This window comes from Heteronotia binoei, chromosome 20 (genome assembly GCF_032191835.1).
Source record: "Heteronotia binoei isolate CCM8104 ecotype False Entrance Well chromosome 20, APGP_CSIRO_Hbin_v1, whole genome shotgun sequence".
NCBI classification, from domain to species: Eukaryota; Metazoa; Chordata; class Lepidosauria; order Squamata; family Gekkonidae; genus Heteronotia; species Heteronotia binoei.
The window spans coordinates 19,210,973-19,229,700 of record NC_083242.1 but is presented as its reverse complement, the minus strand read 5'-3'; the positions used below and the strand labels follow the sequence as shown (position 1 = coordinate 19,229,700).

General features: G+C 47.5%; 1 protein-coding gene across 1 annotated transcript in view; it reads left to right on the top strand.

Annotated features, from left to right (window-relative positions):
* The window catches only part of TMC5 (transmembrane channel like 5), a 57,182-nt gene that overhangs the window by 27,762 nt on the left and 10,692 nt on the right, over positions 1–18,728 (top strand). The window contains exons 9-17 of the mRNA XM_060261030.1: positions 689–840; positions 2,187–2,331; positions 2,980–3,135; positions 9,984–10,150; positions 11,342–11,420; positions 12,394–12,491; positions 13,670–13,765; positions 15,245–15,320; positions 16,962–17,095. Of these exons, the coding sequence (XP_060117013.1) occupies positions 689–840; positions 2,187–2,331; positions 2,980–3,135; positions 9,984–10,150; positions 11,342–11,420; positions 12,394–12,491; positions 13,670–13,765; positions 15,245–15,320; positions 16,962–17,095 (1,103 nt within the window). The remainder of the gene's footprint in view (positions 1–688; positions 841–2,186; positions 2,332–2,979; positions 3,136–9,983; positions 10,151–11,341; positions 11,421–12,393; positions 12,492–13,669; positions 13,766–15,244; positions 15,321–16,961; positions 17,096–18,728) is intronic.

The following is an 18,728-nucleotide window of genomic DNA, read 5'->3' as shown; positions in this document are numbered from 1 at the left end:
ATCAAAGTCATTATTGCCTACTCAGACTGGCAGCCTTTGTCACTTCACTAAATTTCCTTGTGGTCCAGCATGGTTCTATTGTTTTATTCTGTTCTGTATTATGACCCAATGTGTACTTACCTTTCTGACCTCTGAAGAAGACCAAGCTAGGTCGAAACGTGTCAGGTCAAGTTGAGGTTTTATGATTTTACATAGGATAGAGGCTTATGATGAGCCCTTAAATGGTTCTAGCTTTCGACAATAAATACATGTATGTTGGTTTATGATATTTTTTTATACTTTGTTTTTAATGTTCGGCCCTTTAATTGCATATTAACCTTTTCTGTTGCTTACTCCAGTTTTTGGGTTAAGTTTCCTTCCGTTCTTTGTTTTTCTCTGGTCACATTTATGTCAGATCCAACCCACATGAGTTTGACACCCCTGCATAGCTTTTGTCATAGAACAAAACAGGAAGTCCTTTGGCAGTAGGAGGGTCTTCGGGGTTCCTGTCCAGGAGCATCTTAAAGACCAGCAGCATTTCCAGGAGATACATTTTCAGGATATTTCCTGGATATACATTTCAAAGTTCCATGTGTCAGATACTTGAACAAGAATCTTGCTCTTTCTCTGCAGACCAGCATGGCTAACCACATGAAGCTCATGATCCCCAAGGCGTTCTCTAACGTCTATATCTCATCTATTATTTCAGGGCTATTTTACAGAAACGGTGCTCTACTATGGGTTTTATACCAACGATACCATCTCAGGAAATAAGAGCAGTGCTCCATATAACATGCAGCTGACTTATATTTTCACAATAGGGGTTTATTTTGTCCTCTGTTTCTTGAGCTTGCTATACAGGTAAGTTTGCTTTATGTGCCTCTTTGGTTGAAAAGTGAAATGTCTTTTAATCATTGGGGGGGGGGGGAACAGCTAATTTTCAAGGTATTTTTTTTTACCTTGTAAAACAATTCTAAATTGCTTGTTTAGGTAGGATGTGCTTCATTTGCTGCTAAGGTCAAAAACGAAATGTTTCCTGCCGGACTCTCAGGCGAACATTCCACAGAAATGCATGCAACAAAGCCTAGGGCAGGGGGTGGCCAAACTGTGGCTCAGGAGCCAACCATTTGGCCCTTTCACACATATTGTATGACTCCTGAAGCCCCCACCACCCAATCGGCCAGCTTGGAGAAGGCATTTGTCTCTTTAAATCACTTCTCCAAGCCAAGGCAACTAGAGGATTGGAAAATGCATCAAAGTTGCTTTCTTTCCACCTCTCCCTCCATCTCCCTCCCTCCCTCATCTTGCAGCTCTCAAACATCTGACGTTGATTTTGTGTGGCTCTTACATTAAGAAAGTTTAGCCACCCCTTGCCTAGGGCATGTAGTAAAGCAGGGGTGGCCAACGGTAGCTCTCCAGATGTTTTTTGCCTACAACTCCCATCAGCCCCAGTCAGCATGGCCAATGGCTGGGGCTGATGGGAGTTGTAGGCCAAAAACATCTGAAGAGCTACCGTTGGCCACCCCCGTAGTAAAGGATAGTAGGGGCTTTTCCGCCTTCTCATCATCCTGGCTTCCAAGTTGCTCTTTCTTCCAGGTTTTTTTTTCTGTTCCACATGCATTTTTGTTCCCTCTCATGGACGATTTGATATCACAGTGCTTTATTTCCAGCATTAAAACCTTCAAGTAAGTCTGCATGGAGATTTGCTGGAAACAAACCAGTGTAATATCGAATTGACCACTAGAGAGAGCATACCACATGTGCAACAGAAACACCCCCTTCCTGAAGAAATGGAAAATGAGAATGCGGGGGGCGGGGGAGTAGGTTTCGCTGCATTCTGAACTGCAAAGCAGCAGAGTGTATGTGCTTAACCCTTCCCTCACAACCCATTTCCGGTTCTAAATATTCTCCCAACTGTTTTTCTCATGCAAGATTCTATATAGACACCTGCAAGTGAAGAAACACATCTGGAAAAACACCTGGGGGGAACACTTCAGCTACACATGTCTGTGTACTGCTTCTGCACTCAGAAGAACTTTCAGAAATGGGTTGGAATTTCTGTTCACACTTCCCCTGCATCTTAGGAAGTCCTCCGTTATTTGTCAAAAAAGAGTTGCCTCCATCTTCCTTGTAATTTTAACTTCTCCCTTCATAGCGTTTTGAGTTTTCAGTAGCATTTCCCTTAACGTGTTCTGTTCTTACAACAGCATGGCAAAGTCCTTCCGCAGCAACTTCGTTAATCCTTCAACGTACTCTGGGAACGCTGCCAAACTTCTCTGCATCTGGGACTTCAGCATTACCAATGAGAAAGCTGTGAAGCTGAAACAGAGAAACCTCAGTACTCAGATAAAGGTATGGAATAAAAGTTTGTTTAAAAAAAAAAACAGCTTCTTAGAATAATCACTGTTCTCTTGAATGACAGTTTGTATGACAGAGACACTGCACACAACACAGCAGATCTCCCTGGGATTTTTTAATTGAATTTTTTTGAGGTGGGAAAAAACCTTTCTAAAGGGTTTATCATGGAAACACCCCCTCCCCGAGCAAAGATAATGTACTTACTGTATTTTTCTTTTCTTTTCTTGTAAGCTGTATGCCAAGCAGAGCTGACAATGATGCAGCTACTTTTCCTGATGATTGGTGGTGGAAAGTACCACCAGGCTACAATTGATTTGTGACAACCTGTAGGGCAGGGGTGGTCAATCTTGCTTAACGTAAGAGCCATGTAGAATAAATGTCAGATGTTTGAGAACCTGGAAGGGAGGCAAATAGATGGGAGGAGAGAAGGAGCTGGAAAGAAAGCAGATGCATTCTCCAAGCTGCCGGCTGTCTTGGCTTGGAGAAGAGATTTAAAGAAACAATTGCTTTCTCCAAGCCGACCAACCAGGCAGTGAGGGTTTTGAGAGCCACACAATATGTTTGAAAGAACCACAAGTGGCTCCTGAGCTGCAGTCTGGCCACCCCTGCTTGAGGAATTAAGAAGCCATTGTTTGATTCCAGGAAACACTTTCTGAAGTGACCACTGAAGTTCTGAAGCTTTCTGTGAGTCAGAGGATCGCTCGGCTCTCTATCCATTTGGCTGCTTGGCTCGTCTCCCTGGGGGTCGCAGTGGGTTCCTGTGCTGGCATCTACTACTTCTCCACAGCTAACTTAAAAGTAAGGGCCGGGGATGCTGTTCTGTGTTCATATTTCCCCCTTTTTCATGTTTATGTGTGTTGTAAAGTGCTGTCGAGTCACAGGTGCGGTTTTCAAGACAAGAGCTGAACAAAGATGGTTCGCCATTGCCTGTCTCCTGGGCTTCCTTGCTGGTCTCCCATCCAAGTAGTAACCAGGATAGAGCTTGCTTAGCTTCTAAGAACCAACAAGATCTGGCTTGCCTGGGCTGTCCAGCCCACAGCATGTACTGTTTGTGTATTGGCAGCTGTTTTGTTTCTGCGCCCACCACGCCGTGTCAAAATTCCAAAAGTTCAGGCTCAGAAAGGTTGGGGACCCCTGCTTTAAACTGAACCCCCCCCCCCGCCCCCGGCTGCCACTTACCTGTGGTTGAAGCAGGCTGGTATTTAAAGGCATGGTTTTGTGCAAGGGTGGCCACATTTGCTTAACGTAAGAGCCACATAGAATAAATGTCAGATGTTTGAGTGCTGCAAGACAGGAACATCAGATGTTGGAAGGAAAGGAAGGAAGGAAGATGGATGGACGGATAGACAGATGGATGGATGGCAGGGCATTTCAAGCTTCTCCCCCCCCCCCCAGGTCTACTCAGATTAGCAAGGGGGAAAGTCTGAGAAAGGAAGGAAGGAAGGAAGGAAGGAAGGAAGGAAGGAAGGAAGGAAGGAAGGAAGGAAGGAAGGAAGGAAGGAAGTGGAAAGAAAGCAACTGCCAGCTGGCTTGGAGAACTCATTTAAAGAGAGAAATGCCTTCTCCAATCTGGGTGATGGAGTGGTGGGAGCTTTGAGAGCCACACAATACATGTGAAGATCCACATGTGGCCACCCCTGGTTTTGCGTCATCATTTGGTGTACTTACTGTTACCCAGTGGCTTTGATCTTATAAGCAGAGTGGATTCTATTAAATTCAGCAGCCTGGCAGCACAAGTTTTCTTTTTATAATCAATATGTCAATAACTTAAGTTACTGCAAAGAAACAGAAGAAAAATGACTGCAGGTTGATTTCACTCTCCCCCTCTCTGTCAGAACTGGAACGAACTTCAGACGATTCCAAGACGTTGCAAAGTATAGAATCTTTATTAGAGAACTACAGTGCTGGAGCTACGAGATAACAGTAATGCCGAGTCCAGCATTTGGTTACATTTTATGCCTTCAGCAAAAAGTACAATAAAACGATCATTCACACGGGTTACAGACAAGCGTCTCCTTTCCCAAGCTCTGTTATCAGGAGGGAGGATGCTCTCACATCTCGAAGGCCAAACGGCCCGGCTTCAAAGGGCACCTGTGGATGTTGACCAGAGCCTATCTGTCACCCTTCAGTGAGCACAGAGTATTTAGAATATTTGCAAGGCACTTGGGTTAATTGCTTAGACTATATATTCTGGGTTAGAGTTAGGTTACAATATGGAGTCCGTTTGGCTAACAATAGGCAGAGAAAGTTACAAGTTCTGACATACTGCTCCCCCTAAGCTCTTCGCCTTGGGCTTGTGTGGGTACAGTAGGTGGAATTTTTTGAGCAATTGCGGAGCGGATACATCACATGCTTTCACCCATTCATCACAGCTTGGGGGAAAGTACTTCCACCTGATAAGATAGTACAGAACCCCCCGCTGGATCTTGGAATCTAGGATTTCCTGTACTTCATGGTGGCTCTGGCCCCTCACTCGAGTAGGAGGCGGTTCTGGAGGGCGAGGGTGATAGGATGTGGCTCCAGGATCTTTGCGAAGCAGGCTGCAATGAAACACAGGGTGGATCTTACTCAGTAATTTGGGCAGTTCCAGTTCTACGGTCACCTTATTGATAACCTTTTTAATCTTGAAGGGCCCTAGATATTTAGAGGCCAGTTTGCGGCATCCTTGAGGGAGAGGGAGATTCTTGGTTGACAGGAATACTGTCTCCCCCTCCTTCAGCTCCCATTGGGGGGCATGCTTTTTGTCAAAGTGCCGTTTGTACTCTTCCTTTGCCTCCTCCAGGTTTTCTTGAATTACCTTCCACCCCTTACGCATTCCCTCCCACCACTGTTCGCATGAAGTGGGCTCTGGGGCTCCAGATGGTAGAGGGAGAGTTGGGAAGGGTTTCCCCTCGTAACCATTGACAATTTGGAAAGGGGAGGTCTTCGTGGAGCTGTGGAGGCTGTTGTTGTAGCCGTACTCCGCAAAGGGAAGCAATTCAATCCAATTCGTTTATTGGTAATTTATATAGCACCTGAGGTACTGCTCCAGAAGCCCGTTAACCCTCTCAGTCTGTCCGTCGGTCTGGGGTGGTAGGCGGAGCTAAGCCCTCGTTCAATGCCGGTGATTTTACAGAACTCCCGCCAGAAGTTGGCAACGAACTGCGGCCCGCGGTCGCTAATGACCTTGTCCGGGAACGAGTGGAGGCGGACCACGTGGTTAAAGAATAGCTGTGCCAATTTCTTTGCAGTGGGGAGTTTTTTACAGGGGATGAAATGGGCTTGTTTTGAAAATGTATCTACCACCACAAGAATTACTGTCTTCCCTTGGGAAGGTGGAAGTTCGACTATGAAATCCATGGAGACGACGGCCCAGGGGCGGCTCGCCGTAGGGAGGGGGACCAAGTGCCCTGGCGGTTTCCCCCCCCCTTCGTTTTGACATGATGCAGGTGGGGCAGGCGACCACAAATTCTGACACGTCCCTTTTCAGTTTGGGCCACCAGAACTGTCTGTTAAGTAAATTGAGCGTTTTCACGTACCCGAAGTGCCCTGCTATGCGGCTGGAATGGCATTGCTCTAAAACGGTTTTTCTCAGGCTTTTGGGCACGTAAATTTTCCCCTTGTGGAACCAAAGCCCTCCCTCTCCCTTTTCAAGGCCCTCGGGGCGGTTGTTTCCTTCTAATTCAGCCTCGATGGCGAAGCGCTCCTTTTGCTGAGGGTTGGGGGTCCCGGTTTGTTTCCCCGACCGGGTGGTCACTCCGCCGGCGACGTCTGAGGGGGGAATGAGGGAGTCAATTATCTCCTCTGTTTGGCTTTCGTGCTGTGGCATGCACGATAGCGCGTCAGCCAAAAAGTTTTTTGTGCCGGGGATGTGTTTCAGCACGAAGTCAAATTTGGCAAAGAACCCCGCCCAGCGGATTTGCTTAGCGGTCAGTTTGCGGCGGCCGGTGAGGGCTTCGAGGTTTTTGTGATCAGTCCAAATTTCGAAGGGGACCCGGGCCCCCTCTAGCCAGGATCGCCAGGTTTTTAGGGCGAACGTGACCGCAAATGCTTCCTTGTCCCACACTGACCAATTTCTATGTTCATTGGAAAATTTGTGGGAAATGTAGGCGCAGGGACGGAGCTCCTCCTCCTCATTTTTCTGCATTAATATGGCTCCTACGGCGACGTCGGAGGCGTCGCATTGCACCACGAAGGGTTTCAGTTCGTTTGGGTGGGCTAGTACCGGTTCAGAGGTGAATAGCTGTTTGAGCTCATTGAAAGCTTGGTGGCACTCGGGCGACCAAATTAGGTGCGCCCCGGGCTTTTTTGCCTCCTCCCCTTTCCCTTTGGTTTTTAGGAGCTCGGTGAGTGGGAGCATGACCTGGGCGAACCCCTGTATGAACCCGCAGTAAAAATTTGCGAACCCGATGAAAGATTGGAGCTGCCGTCGGGTTCGGGGTGGTTCCCAATCTAATACGGCTTGGATTTTCGCAGGGTCCATAGCTAGTCCCTCCCCCGACACCCGGAACCCTAGGTAGTCTAGTTCCGTTTTGTTGAATTCACATTTGGACAGTTTGGCATACAATTTGTTCTGATACAGGGTGGTTAACACTTTTCGTACTAATGGAACATGCGATTCGAGATCTTTCGAATAAATAATGATGTCATCAAGGTACACCACCACCCCCTTATACAAATATTCCCGCAGTACTTCATTTATAAAATTCATGAACACCCCTGGTGCCCCTTGTAGTCCGAAGGGCATAACTAGGTATTCGAACTGCCCCATTGGCGTGTTGAACGCCGTTTTCCATTCATCCCCCTCCTTGATCCGCACGCGGAAGTACGCGTCGCGGAGGTCGAGTTTGGTGAAGACTTTGCCTTCGGCTACTGTGCTTAGGAGGTCCTTTATCAGCGGGATCGGGTAAGCGTTGGACATAGAGATCCCGTTTATCCCGCGAAAATCTGTGCAAAGTCTCAAATTCCCGTCCTTCTTCTTGCGGAATAGGACGGGGGCAGCGTGGGGGACCGTGGCGGGCCGGATGAACCCCCGTTTCAAGTTCTTGTCAATGAATTTTCTCAGTTCCTCCTTCTCCGCCCAACCCATCGAATAGAGTTTGGCTTTGGGTAGTTCTTGCCCTGGTATTAATTCGATAGCGCAGTCGGTGGGGCGGTGGGGGGGCAGTTCGTCCGCCTCCCGCTCGCTAAAAGCCTTTTTCAAGTCCCGGTACTCTTTTGGGATTGTCTCTACTTCCTCAAGTGTGAGGCAAATCCTTTCGTTTTGGGGAGGTGCTTTGGGGCCCCACTCGGTTCTCCAGTGGTGGTGCTCGCATCGCCAGTCGGGGAAGCGCACGATCTGCTCTGCCCAACATATGTCTGGTTGATGCCTCGCGAGCCACCCTGCTCCCACCACCACATCGAACGAGGAGGAGGGGGTTATTACAAAAGTCTCTATTCCCCAGTGATCTTCTGTCCCCATAGGGGTTGCTTGGGTTTCCTGGGTACAGGGTTCCCCGCTCATGACGGACCCGTCCATTTGTTCGAATTGGATCGGGTGGGGCAGGGGGGACGTGGCTAGGCCTAGCGCCTCTACCAAATGTGGGGTGATAATGTCTCGAGTGCACCCGGAGTCTATTAGGGCTCGGGTGTGCATGAAGCGTTTGAGGTTAGGGTTCAGTAGGGTCACTGCCATAAACAAGAGTCCCCCGGTAGTTCTCACCGCTACTGGTGCCGGCGTCTCTCGGACCTGCTTTGCGGCACCAATTAAAGCAGGTCGTTGTCGTTTTCCACCGACTCTTGATCCCACGACTCCTCGCTCGATTCTCCAATGGTGGTAACTTCCTCGTCAATCGCCATGGAAGCGGCGACGGTGCCCCGACTGGGCTCTTTGGAGCGGCCCCCTCCTTTCTTCTGCGCGGTCGCAGGGCCCTTGGGCGGGGTGGGGGTCGGCGTCTGCTTCACGGGACAGTTGGCGGCCAGGTGACCCAGGTCTCCGCATCTGAAACATTTCTGGGCAGTAGCCACGGGGGTAGATGTTGTGGGGGGCCTCCTCCCGTCGGTCTTACTGGGTGCTGGGCTCGGCTTCCCCCCTTTCTTGCCTTGCTGCTGGCGGCGCATCCCGACATGTTGTAGGTCGGTTTCTACCTCTCCCGCCAGCTGGATCCATCCCACCAGGGTGTCGGGTTGTCCCTGGTGGTAGCACCGGTCGAGGATGTTCGCCTTCAGCTTGTTCTTGAATGCGGTGTACTTCATCACCTCGTTCCAACCCCTCGCGGCCGCGCAGTGCCCCATGAATTCGGTGGCGTATTCGCGGGTCGTGCAGTTCCCTTGCTCGATCCTTTGAAGGGCCTCGATGGCTTTCTCTTCCCGCAGGGGATCCCCGTACTGCCGTAGTATCGCCTGGAGGAAGTCGGCCACTGTGGCTAGCTCGGGCTTGCGCCCGGTGTACAGCCCCACATACCACTTTCGCGCCGCTCCCTTCAGCCTGGATGCGATGTGGTCAACTCGGCTCGCTTCCGTGGGGTAACTCGCTCCCCAGTGTGTGAAAAAATTGTTGCACTGGATGGTGAAATATTCCACCTCGTCTCCATCCCCGTCGAACGTGATTTTCAGTTCTCGGGTCCCCCCCTCGTCGGCTCTGCCTTGTCCCCCGGGCGCCGCCGGTACTGGTGCTCTCGGAGCTGCGGGAGCCGGAGGTGCCGGGGCCGCTGGTGGCGGCGCGGGGGGTGCCGGCCCCGTGGGTGGTAGGGCCGGCGGGGCTGCGGGTGGTTGTCTGGCCGGGCCCCCTCCTCCACCGTCACCCAGGCCAGCAGGCACCGGGGCCGGCAGCGGCGGGGCCGCGGGCACGCCTCCCTGCAGGGCGCGTATCTGGTCACGGATCGCGCTTAGGTTCTGCTGCATTTTTTCCGCCATTTGCACCCGGGACATGTGGACCTGGTCGTGGATGTCCCTCACCCAATCGAACAGCTCGTTGCGTAGTGCTCGGATCGGGTCCCCACCGCCGTAGGTGGAGGAGCTGGTGCCGGTCCCTTCTTCTCTGTCTTCGTCCTTCTCGTCCCCCCCTGTGCCGGTGGCGAGAGCCCGGTACCGTTGTTCTGCGGCCTCCATTGCTGCCGTGGACTTTTGAGGGCTCCAACTCCGCAAGGGGAAGGCGTCGGTAGAGAATGGTGCTGGGACCTTGAGCTTGCGTCTCACCCCCGTCACTTTCGGGTCTAACGGTACTGTTATAATGTCAGAACTGGAACGAACTTCAGACGATTCCAAGACTTGTTGCAAAGTATAGAATCTTTATTAGAGAACTACAGTGCTGGAGCTACGAGATAACAGTAATGCTGAGTCCGGCATTTGGTTACATTTTATGCCTTCAGCAAAAGTACAATAAAACGAACATTCACACGGGTTACAGACAAGCGTCTCCTTTCCCAAGCTCTGTTATCAGGAGGGAGGATGCTCTCACATCTCGAAGGCCAAACGGCCCGGCTTCAAAGGGCACCTGTGGATGTTGACCAGAGCCTATCTGTCACCCTTCAGTGAGCACAGAGTATTTAGAATATTTGCAAGGCACTTGGGTTAATTGCTTAGACTATATATTCTGGGTTAGAGTTAGGTTACAATATGGAGTCAGTTTGGCTAACAATAGGCAGAGAAAGTTACAAGTTCTGACACTCTCCCTCCTCTCTTTGTAGCTGTTTCTGAAAGACGATAAAACAGAGCTGGAAAGTGAAGCTGTCACACTGGTCTTGCCAGTGGTTGTCGGCCTCCTCAATCACATGGTGCCTTTCTTCTATTCTTTGTTTGGCTTTGTTGAAAAATTCACATACCCTAAGCACCAAATCTACACCTCTATTGGCAGGTATGGACCACCTTTCCCACCCTGTTTTTGATAGAAGGTAGCAAGTGGAAGCCTCATAAATAGGTTTGGGAGAAAGGTCTGACACAGGGACTTCCTCTGTCCTGTTTGGTTTTGGATAGACCCAATGTTAGATCCATTCCTGAACTGTTTTAAACCATTATGGAGAAATTTATAGCAATCTCTGATCCTTCTTAAGAGCATAAGAGAAGCCATGTTGGATCAGGCCAGTGGCCCATCCAGTCCAACATTCTGTGTCACACAGTGGCCAAAACCCCCAAGTGCCATCAAGAGGTCCACTAGTGGAGCCAGGACACTAGAAGCCCTCCTACTATAGCACCCCCACACACACCTCAAGCACCAAGAATATAGAACATCAGTGTCCCAGGCATAAGAGAAGCCATGTTGGATCAGGCCAATGGCTCATCCAGTCCAACACTCTGTGTCACACAGTGGCCAAAAAACCCCAAGTGCCATCAAGAGGTCCACTAGTGGGGCCAGGACACTAGAAGCCCTCCTACTATAGCACCCCCCCACCTCAAGCACCAAGAATATAGAACATCAATGCCCCAGGCATAAGAGAAGCCATGTTGGATCAGGCCAATGGCCCATCTAGTCCAACACTCTGTGTTACACAGTGGCAAAAAAAAACCTAGGTGCCATCAGGAGGTCCACTAGTAGGGCCAGGACACTAGAATCCCTCCCTCTGCTGCTCTCCCCAGGTGCCAAGAATACAGAGCATCAGTTGCCCCAGACAGAGAGTTCCATCTATAATAGGCTAATAGCCATTGATGGACCTCTGCTCCATATGTTTATCCAATCCTCTCTTGAAGCCGTCTATGCTTCTAGCTGCCACCACCTCCTTTGGCAATGAATTCCATGTCTTAATCACTTTTTGGGTGAAGAAGGACTTTCCTTTATCCATTCTAACCTGACTGCTCAGCAATTTCATTGAGTGTAAAGGGTTCTTGCAGTAAAGACAAATGATTTCCCTCATCCCCAGCACTGAAAAGGAAGACTACGGCATCCGTGTAATCTATTGACTAAGCAAGATGGGTCATGCGTAGCTCAGAGCATTACTGGGTCTATTGTTGCCTGTGTTCTTTGGCAGGCCGTTTTACAAGTTTAGAGCAGAGGGTAATCAGTGTTTGGATTTTTCCTTTACTTCATCCTGACAGCTGTTTTGCTTTGTAGGCATATTATCCTGAAGATATCCATAATTGGGATCCTTTGCTACTACTGGCTTAACATTGTGGCTGCGTCAGAAGCACGGGTATGGTTTGGATCTCATTTCTGTACTGTGTGCGGACTCTTATCCGGGAGAACCGGGTTTGATTCCCCACTCCTCCACATGCACCTGCTGAAATGGCCTTGGGTCAGCCATAGCTCTTGCAGAGGTTGTCCTTAAAAGGGCAGCTTCTGGGAGAGCCCTCTCAGCCCCACCCACCTCTCAGGGTGTCTGTTGTGGGGGGAGAAGATATAGGAGATTGTAAGCCGTTCTGAGAGAAGGGCGGGGTATAAATCTGCAGTCGTCTTCTTCTTCTACTGCTGTGACTCCGTGTTCCCTCTAAGCAGAGTTAGCGTGAGCTAGCTCACAGATTTTTAGCCTCCAGCTCACACATTTTTTTCTTAGCTCAGGAAAAATGGCCCCAGAGCACAATAATTTATGCAGGACCTCCAACTTTAATACCAGTAGCTCACACAGTAGAATTTTTGCTCACAAGACTTCTGCAACTTAGAGGGAACATTGCTGTGACTCTTAATCAGAGGTACTAATGAATTTCACAGAGTCACCATTCCAGGTTTTGGTGACCCTTCTATCATTGAAGCAAAAATCAGTTTCTCCAGGAATCCTCCTGTTTCCGTATGGTCCATTGAAGGAGTAATATGGCCACAGCTTTTTTTTGGAGCAGGAACTCCTTTGCATATTAGGCTACACACACACCCCGATGTAGCCAATCCTCTTGGAGCTTACAGCAGGCCCTGTATGAAGAGCCCTGTAAACTCTTGGAGGATTGGCTACAACAGGGTTGTGTGGCCTAATATGCAAAGGAGTTCCTGCTACCCCCAAAAAAGCCCAGCATATGGCTTAGGCACGTGCCACATAACCTGTGTCGAATCAAACCCCTCAGTTACAACAGGGGCCTCTACTTATCACCAGCTTTTGTATTAATCCATAGGAAGAGAGCAGCTGGCTGTGTCTTTTCTGACTTTTCCTATCCCTGCTATTTTTTTAAAAAAACTAGTGCTGGGAAACCCTGGTGGGCCAAGACATATACAAGCTCCTCGTGGCTGAATTCATCTGTTGCTTACTGGGATCTTTCTTTGGCGAATTTGCGCGAAGGTAAATGAATGAGTCTCAATGTGATTCAAATGACCCTTTGGGTTAAGGTTGCCAATTCCCAGGTGGGGGCAGGGGATCCCCCAGTTTGGAGACCCTCCCCCCTGCTTTAGGGTCATCAGAAAGCGAGGAGGAAGGGGAATGTCTGCTGGGCACTCCATTATTTCCTATGGAGACTGATTCCCATAGGGGTATAATGGTGAATTGATCCACGGGTATCTGGGGCTGGGGGGGGTGCTGTTTTTTGAGGCAGAGGCACCAGATTTGCAGGATAGCATCTGGTGCCTCTCCTCAAAAAATCCTCCACGTTTCAAAAAGATTGGACCAGGGGGTCCAATGTTATGAGCCCCCAAAGAAGGTGCCCCTATCCTTTGTGATTTCCAAAGGAGGGAAGGCATTTAAAAGGCGTGCGGTCCCTCTAAATGTGATGGCCAGAACTCCCTTTGGAGTTCAGTTGTGCTTGTCACACCCATGCTCCCGGTTCCACCCCCAAAGTCTCCTGGCTCCACCCCCAAAATCCCCAGATATTTCTTGAGCTGGATTTGGCAACCCTACTTTGGGTGCATTCATTTATGGTATTGCAGTGGGAGTTCTTAATCTCCTGGCTCCCTGTGTGTGTTTACTCTTGTAAGTTTATAATATAGTGGGTTCGATGCATGGAAGAGGCGAAGTAGTAGAGAACATCAGCTCTTTATTAAGTACAGCATAGTATAGGCTGCACTTCAAGACTGGGGAACTGGGCCAATGGGGCCAACTATATACAACTCGGGGTTCCCACGCAAGCATACTATTGGATCATTCAAACCAGCAGGGGGCTTGTGATTGGTGCAGGGCAGCAGGGATTTGGATCCTACTGCCCATTGTTCCCAAGTCCCCAAGCTCAGTCCTTATGGCTCCAATGAGCCCGGCAGGAACACCCTATTCAGTCTTCGCTTGAGTCCGCATACACAACAAAGTTATATTTTGGAGGTCTGTTATTGTGTTTCTGATGTCCCTCCCCTCCATTTAAAGGCAGAGGTATGGAGGAGTCTGGAGCGTTTGATCAGGGTGAGCCACTGGACAAAATGGAGGTGATGATTCTTTTAACCCACCGTATAAGTAAAACATATGAAACATATGGATGAAGTGTGCTGGCATATCAAAATGTTTGCGACTAAAATGATTTTGTGGTATCTTTCCAGAATCATTGGCACAAAATGCTGCAAACAACTCGGTGTGCCCGAATTTGACATTGCTCGGAACGTTTTGGATTTGATCTATGCTCAGACATTGACATGGTAAGTAATAGATCATGACATTCTGAAGATTTTACTAATAACTGCTTGAGAAATGTTCTGAAATGCGCTACTTATGAGATGTTGGGTATAGCTGTCCTTAAACAGGTTAGCCAAATGCAAACCATGCCTATCTAATTAGTTCCTGTTCTTTTGACATTTAGTGATAAGACTAACCTGGAATTGACTGCTAGGTTGTGATGATTTATCAGTAGGAGATGGGATAGAAACAGAGGAAACAAAGATTTCTGTAGCATTCCCCTCTCAGGCAACTTAATGAGAGAAACAGCCAGATCCGTGTCCCTGACTGAAGACAAAAACCAGGGCCACCAAAACCACTGCAAAAAACCCACAAAAGAATAAACCAGCCAAATCCTGAGCAGCTTCCACATTTACAGTGCATCCTAACAATACATTCTTGGGAGTAATCTCCATTGAACAGACTTGGGTAGGATTCTGTGTAAAACTGTTTAGAGTTGCTCTTTTAGTGTTTGATTTGTAGCCATTTCTCACTTCATTAAGACACACAGTTCAAGGGAAATCGAGGAAGATTTCATAATATGTGGCATCCAGACTGGTTATCCTGTTTCTACTGACTTGTGGTGGGAAGAGAGATTCCTGCCTTTCCTTTCATGGTGTTTTCCTGAGCTGAAACAGAAAACAATTCTGCCCTTCAAGTACTTGAAGATGGTGATCATATTACCTCTCAGTTGTCTCTCTCCGGACTAAACATCCCTAGCTCCTTCAACTTTTCCTCATAGGACTTAATTTCCAGACCATCTTCATTGCCCTCTTCTGGACACGGTCCAGCTTGTCTATATCCTTCTTAAATGGTGGTGCCCCAAACTGAACACAATACTCTAGTTGAGGCCCAAAGCTGAACACAGTACTCTAGATGAAGTCTTACCAGAGCAGAGCAAAGTGATATGATCTGGGCACTATTCTTCTGTGGACGCAGCCCAAAATCACATTTGCCTTTTTAGCCACCACATCACACTGTTCTTGTTCACACTAAGACCCCTAGATCTTTTTCACACATAGTACTGCCAGGACATGTCTCCCCCATTCTATAATTATGCATTGAATTTTTCCTACCTAAATGCAGAACTTTACGTTTATTCCTGTTGAAGTTCATTGTATTTGTCTTAGCCCAGTTTTCCAACATGTTAAGATCATCCTGTATCCTGCCTTCTACCATATTGGCTTCCCCTCCTGTTCAATTGTATATATAAGATTTAGTTCGGCTTTGCTTTTGCTTCAATCAGCCCTTAAATCAGACAATAGCAACAAGGAACCAGAGGCAGAGAGAGACTTGTTCCAGAAGCTTAAAGGATAGTTTGCTCTGACAAAATGGCATTACCATAAAAACGTATGAAGTGGATTGATCACCAACAAGCGAAGTTGGAAGTCTTCTGCTGATGTTGCTACATTGTGCCAAAAAAACCCAACAACTTGATTTACTCCTGGTTTTCTTCTCTGCAGGATTGGCATCTTCTTCTCACCTCTGATTCCAGCCATTCAGATAATATCATTTTTCATCATATTTTATGTGAAAAAGGTACCCTGCTTTTCATGTAACCTCTAAGACCCCAGCAGCTTTTTTCTGTTGGTTAGAATACATCATGCCTATTTGTTTTAAGGGAATAGATCCAGACAGGCAGCCATGTTGGTCTGAAGCAGTAGAACAAAGTAGGAGTCCAGTAGCACCTTTAAGACCAACAAAATTTTATTCAGAATGTAAGCTTTTACATACTTCATCAGACATTCTGAATAAAACTTTGTTAAGTCTTAAAGGTGCTACTGGGCTCCTACTTTGTTTTAAGGGAAACTAGCTGAGTAGGATGTCTGGTTTGCAAAAGGCAACTAGACAGAACTTTGATGGACTCTGAGACTCTTTAGTCTGCAGTAGCAGGAATAGCCTTTCAAGGTAGTCTGCAGCTATTTTGCTGTTTGTGGGGTAAATGAAGATGAAACAAAGGGAACAAGAATGGGTTCCCTTTCACTGCAGTGCCAAGATGAGCTTGTAGGCTAAAGTTAACTGCTCCTCACCTCCTCAGGTAAATTGAATGGGACATTCTTAACCTACTGTTGTATATGTGGACTTTATGTTTCATGTAGATAGTTAGTTCCTGCCTGGCTTATTGGGGCCTTTAGGACTGAGCTTGACTTCTTATCTAAAGAAGAAGCAAGAAAATATTGGATGAAATTCTATACTTGGCTAGATAATTAAGACTCTTAAGATTCTCTGATGTGAACTTATTTTATCAAAGATTTCAGGTTTTCATAGCTGGTAACATCATTAGGGTTTGTAGAATCTTTTGGGCTCAAGTGCCGTGTTCTACTGGAGAAAGTTTTCCTTCCAGATGTTTCGTTCTCAGCTGCGGAGAACATCCTCAGTGGTGTTGCAGCCGGAGCAGGTGCTCTGACCTTCTTGGCTGCTGTGCACTGAGTGAGCACAGTCAATGCACAGCAGCCAAGAAGGTCAGAGCGCCTGCTCCGGCTGCAACGCCACTGAGGATGTTCTCCGCAGCTGAGAACGAAACGTCTGGAAGGAGAACTTTCTCCAGTAGAACACGGCACTTGAGCCCGAAAGATTCTACAAACCCTAATGAACTTATTTTTTCTTCTTTTTTTCCTGTATTTTATATTATAAAATTTATCTTTACTGGAATTGTCAAAATTACTAGACAATTTTAACAAAAGGTGTATGCTATAAAATTTGAAAATGGATTCTGTGCAGTTGAGACAAAAAATAGGGGACAATTTATGTAAATAAATTATTGTAGAATTAAGCTTTTTGAAAGTATTCCTATGCAAAATAATACCGGAATGTATTGTTTGTTTGTTTTTTTCCTATTCCCCATCCCTGTCTTCTTTTGAAACTAATAAAACTTTCTGAAAATCAGGATTGAGCTTGGGGACTTGGGAACAATGGGACGCAGGATCCAAAACTCTGCTTCCCCGATCCAATCACCAGCCCCCTGCCGATTCAAACGACACAATGGCGTTCTAGGGCAGGAACTTGGGAGTGTATATAGTTGGCCCTGTTGGCCCAGTTTGCCAGTCTTAGTTTAACCGTTGCCATGCTGTAAGAGCTTTGATTCACCGCAACTACGTCTCCTCATGCATCGAACCCATTATTTAATGCCTGCAAGGCCTGCATGGCAATTGTACTCTTCTCCATCCCTTCTCCCTGCAGGTTAGTCTGATGATGAACTGCCAGCCGCCTCGCAAAGCCTGGAGAGCTGCTCAGATGAACACCCTCTTCATTTTCCTGCTGTTTTTCCCTTCCTTCACTGGCGTCCTTTCTGTCATCGCAGTCATCGTCTGGAGGTAGGTTCCTTCCCTCCCCTTTCAGCTTCTGGCTGTGGGAACCAGAGGCACACCTGTCAGCAAAACCACCTCCCACTGTATTTCTCAAAATAATCTCCTGTCCCACAGAACCAACATTTTGGAAAGAGCAGTGAGAGCGACCTGTGGTGTGGGGAGGGAAGGGGGAGGTCCTTTCCGCTAACAAAAGTGCTTTTTGCTAATAGTTAAATGTACAAATAAAAATTGCAGAGAGCGTTTTGCCAGCAAAATCCAGAAGGCTTGTAAGAGAAGAGGTTCAGGACTGGCTTGCTCCAGCATTCATATATGAATTGAGAGCATTGTTGCCATCAAAAAGGAACAGCTTGCTCCTATATAAATATTGCAAAGAGCGTTTTGCCAGCAGAATCCAGAAGGCTTGTAAGAGAAGAGGTTCAGGACTGGTTTGCTCCAACGTTCATATATGAATTGAGAGCATTATTGCCATCAAAAAGAAACAGCTTGCTCCTATATAAACATTGCAGAGAGCATTTTGGCAGCAGAATCCAGAAGGCTAAAGAAGAAGTTCAGGACTGGCTTAAGCTGCTGTTATCAATATATACACTTAAGTAGTACTGAGAGGTAAGATCTTAACAACAATTAACAATATCTTAAAAATTAGAGAGTTTTTTTAAAATTAAGAATTGTCCACTTCTGTTCAGCTTTGTGTTGTATTTCATTATAATTACCATGGTTTATTCCAGGATGAGAGATCTTGAAGAAACTTATTTAGTTATTTATTTGATTTGATTTATATCCCGCCCTCCCCACTGAAGCAGGCTCAGGGCGCCTCACAACATAAAATCCCACAAACAATTTAATCAATGAGTATTAAAATTACACATTCAGTAATAAAACAGATATGTAATAATTAAAACAGTTAAAACAGAATATTGAGTTGGTGCTATTCTGGTGGCGACGGCCTTCTTCCACTTCTCTTAAATACCGATGCCGAGTCATTGAATGCCAGCCGGAAGAGGACAGTCTTGCAGGCCCTGCGGAACTTCACAAGGTTCCGCAAGGCCCTCACTTCACTTAAAGATGTTGCAGAGAGCGTTAACATTGAATTGTACAAGAGGCTGATAACCCTGGAGGAAATAGGAAGGAATACTCCTGGGGAAGTTTTTTTAATGCCTACATCCGGGGACTCATTGAGACTTGACCTTTCTTGTAACCTTGCAATATTGTAAAACACTGCGCTTCCAAGGAAGCCACCAAAGAGCACGGCAGCCAAGCAGTGGGAATAAGGGGGCACCTGATGGTGCCCCCAGGCGGGGTAGCGCCCTAGGCAGCTGCCTATCCTGCCTACTCCCACACACCTGTTCAGGCTTGAAGAGGCATTACCAGGCAAGAATGCATCCTTACTCCAAGAAGAAGAAGATATTGGATTTCTATCCTGCCCTCCACTCCGAAGAGTCTCAGAGCGGCTCACAATCTCCTTTACCTTCCTCCCCCACAACAGACACCCTGTGAGGTGGGTGGGGCTGGAGAGGGATCTCACAGCAGCTGCCCTTTCAAGGACAACCTCTGCCAGAGCTATGGCTGACCCAAGGCCATGCTAGCAGGTGCAAGTGGAGGAGTGGGGAATCAAACCCGGTTCTCCCAGATGAGAGTCCCC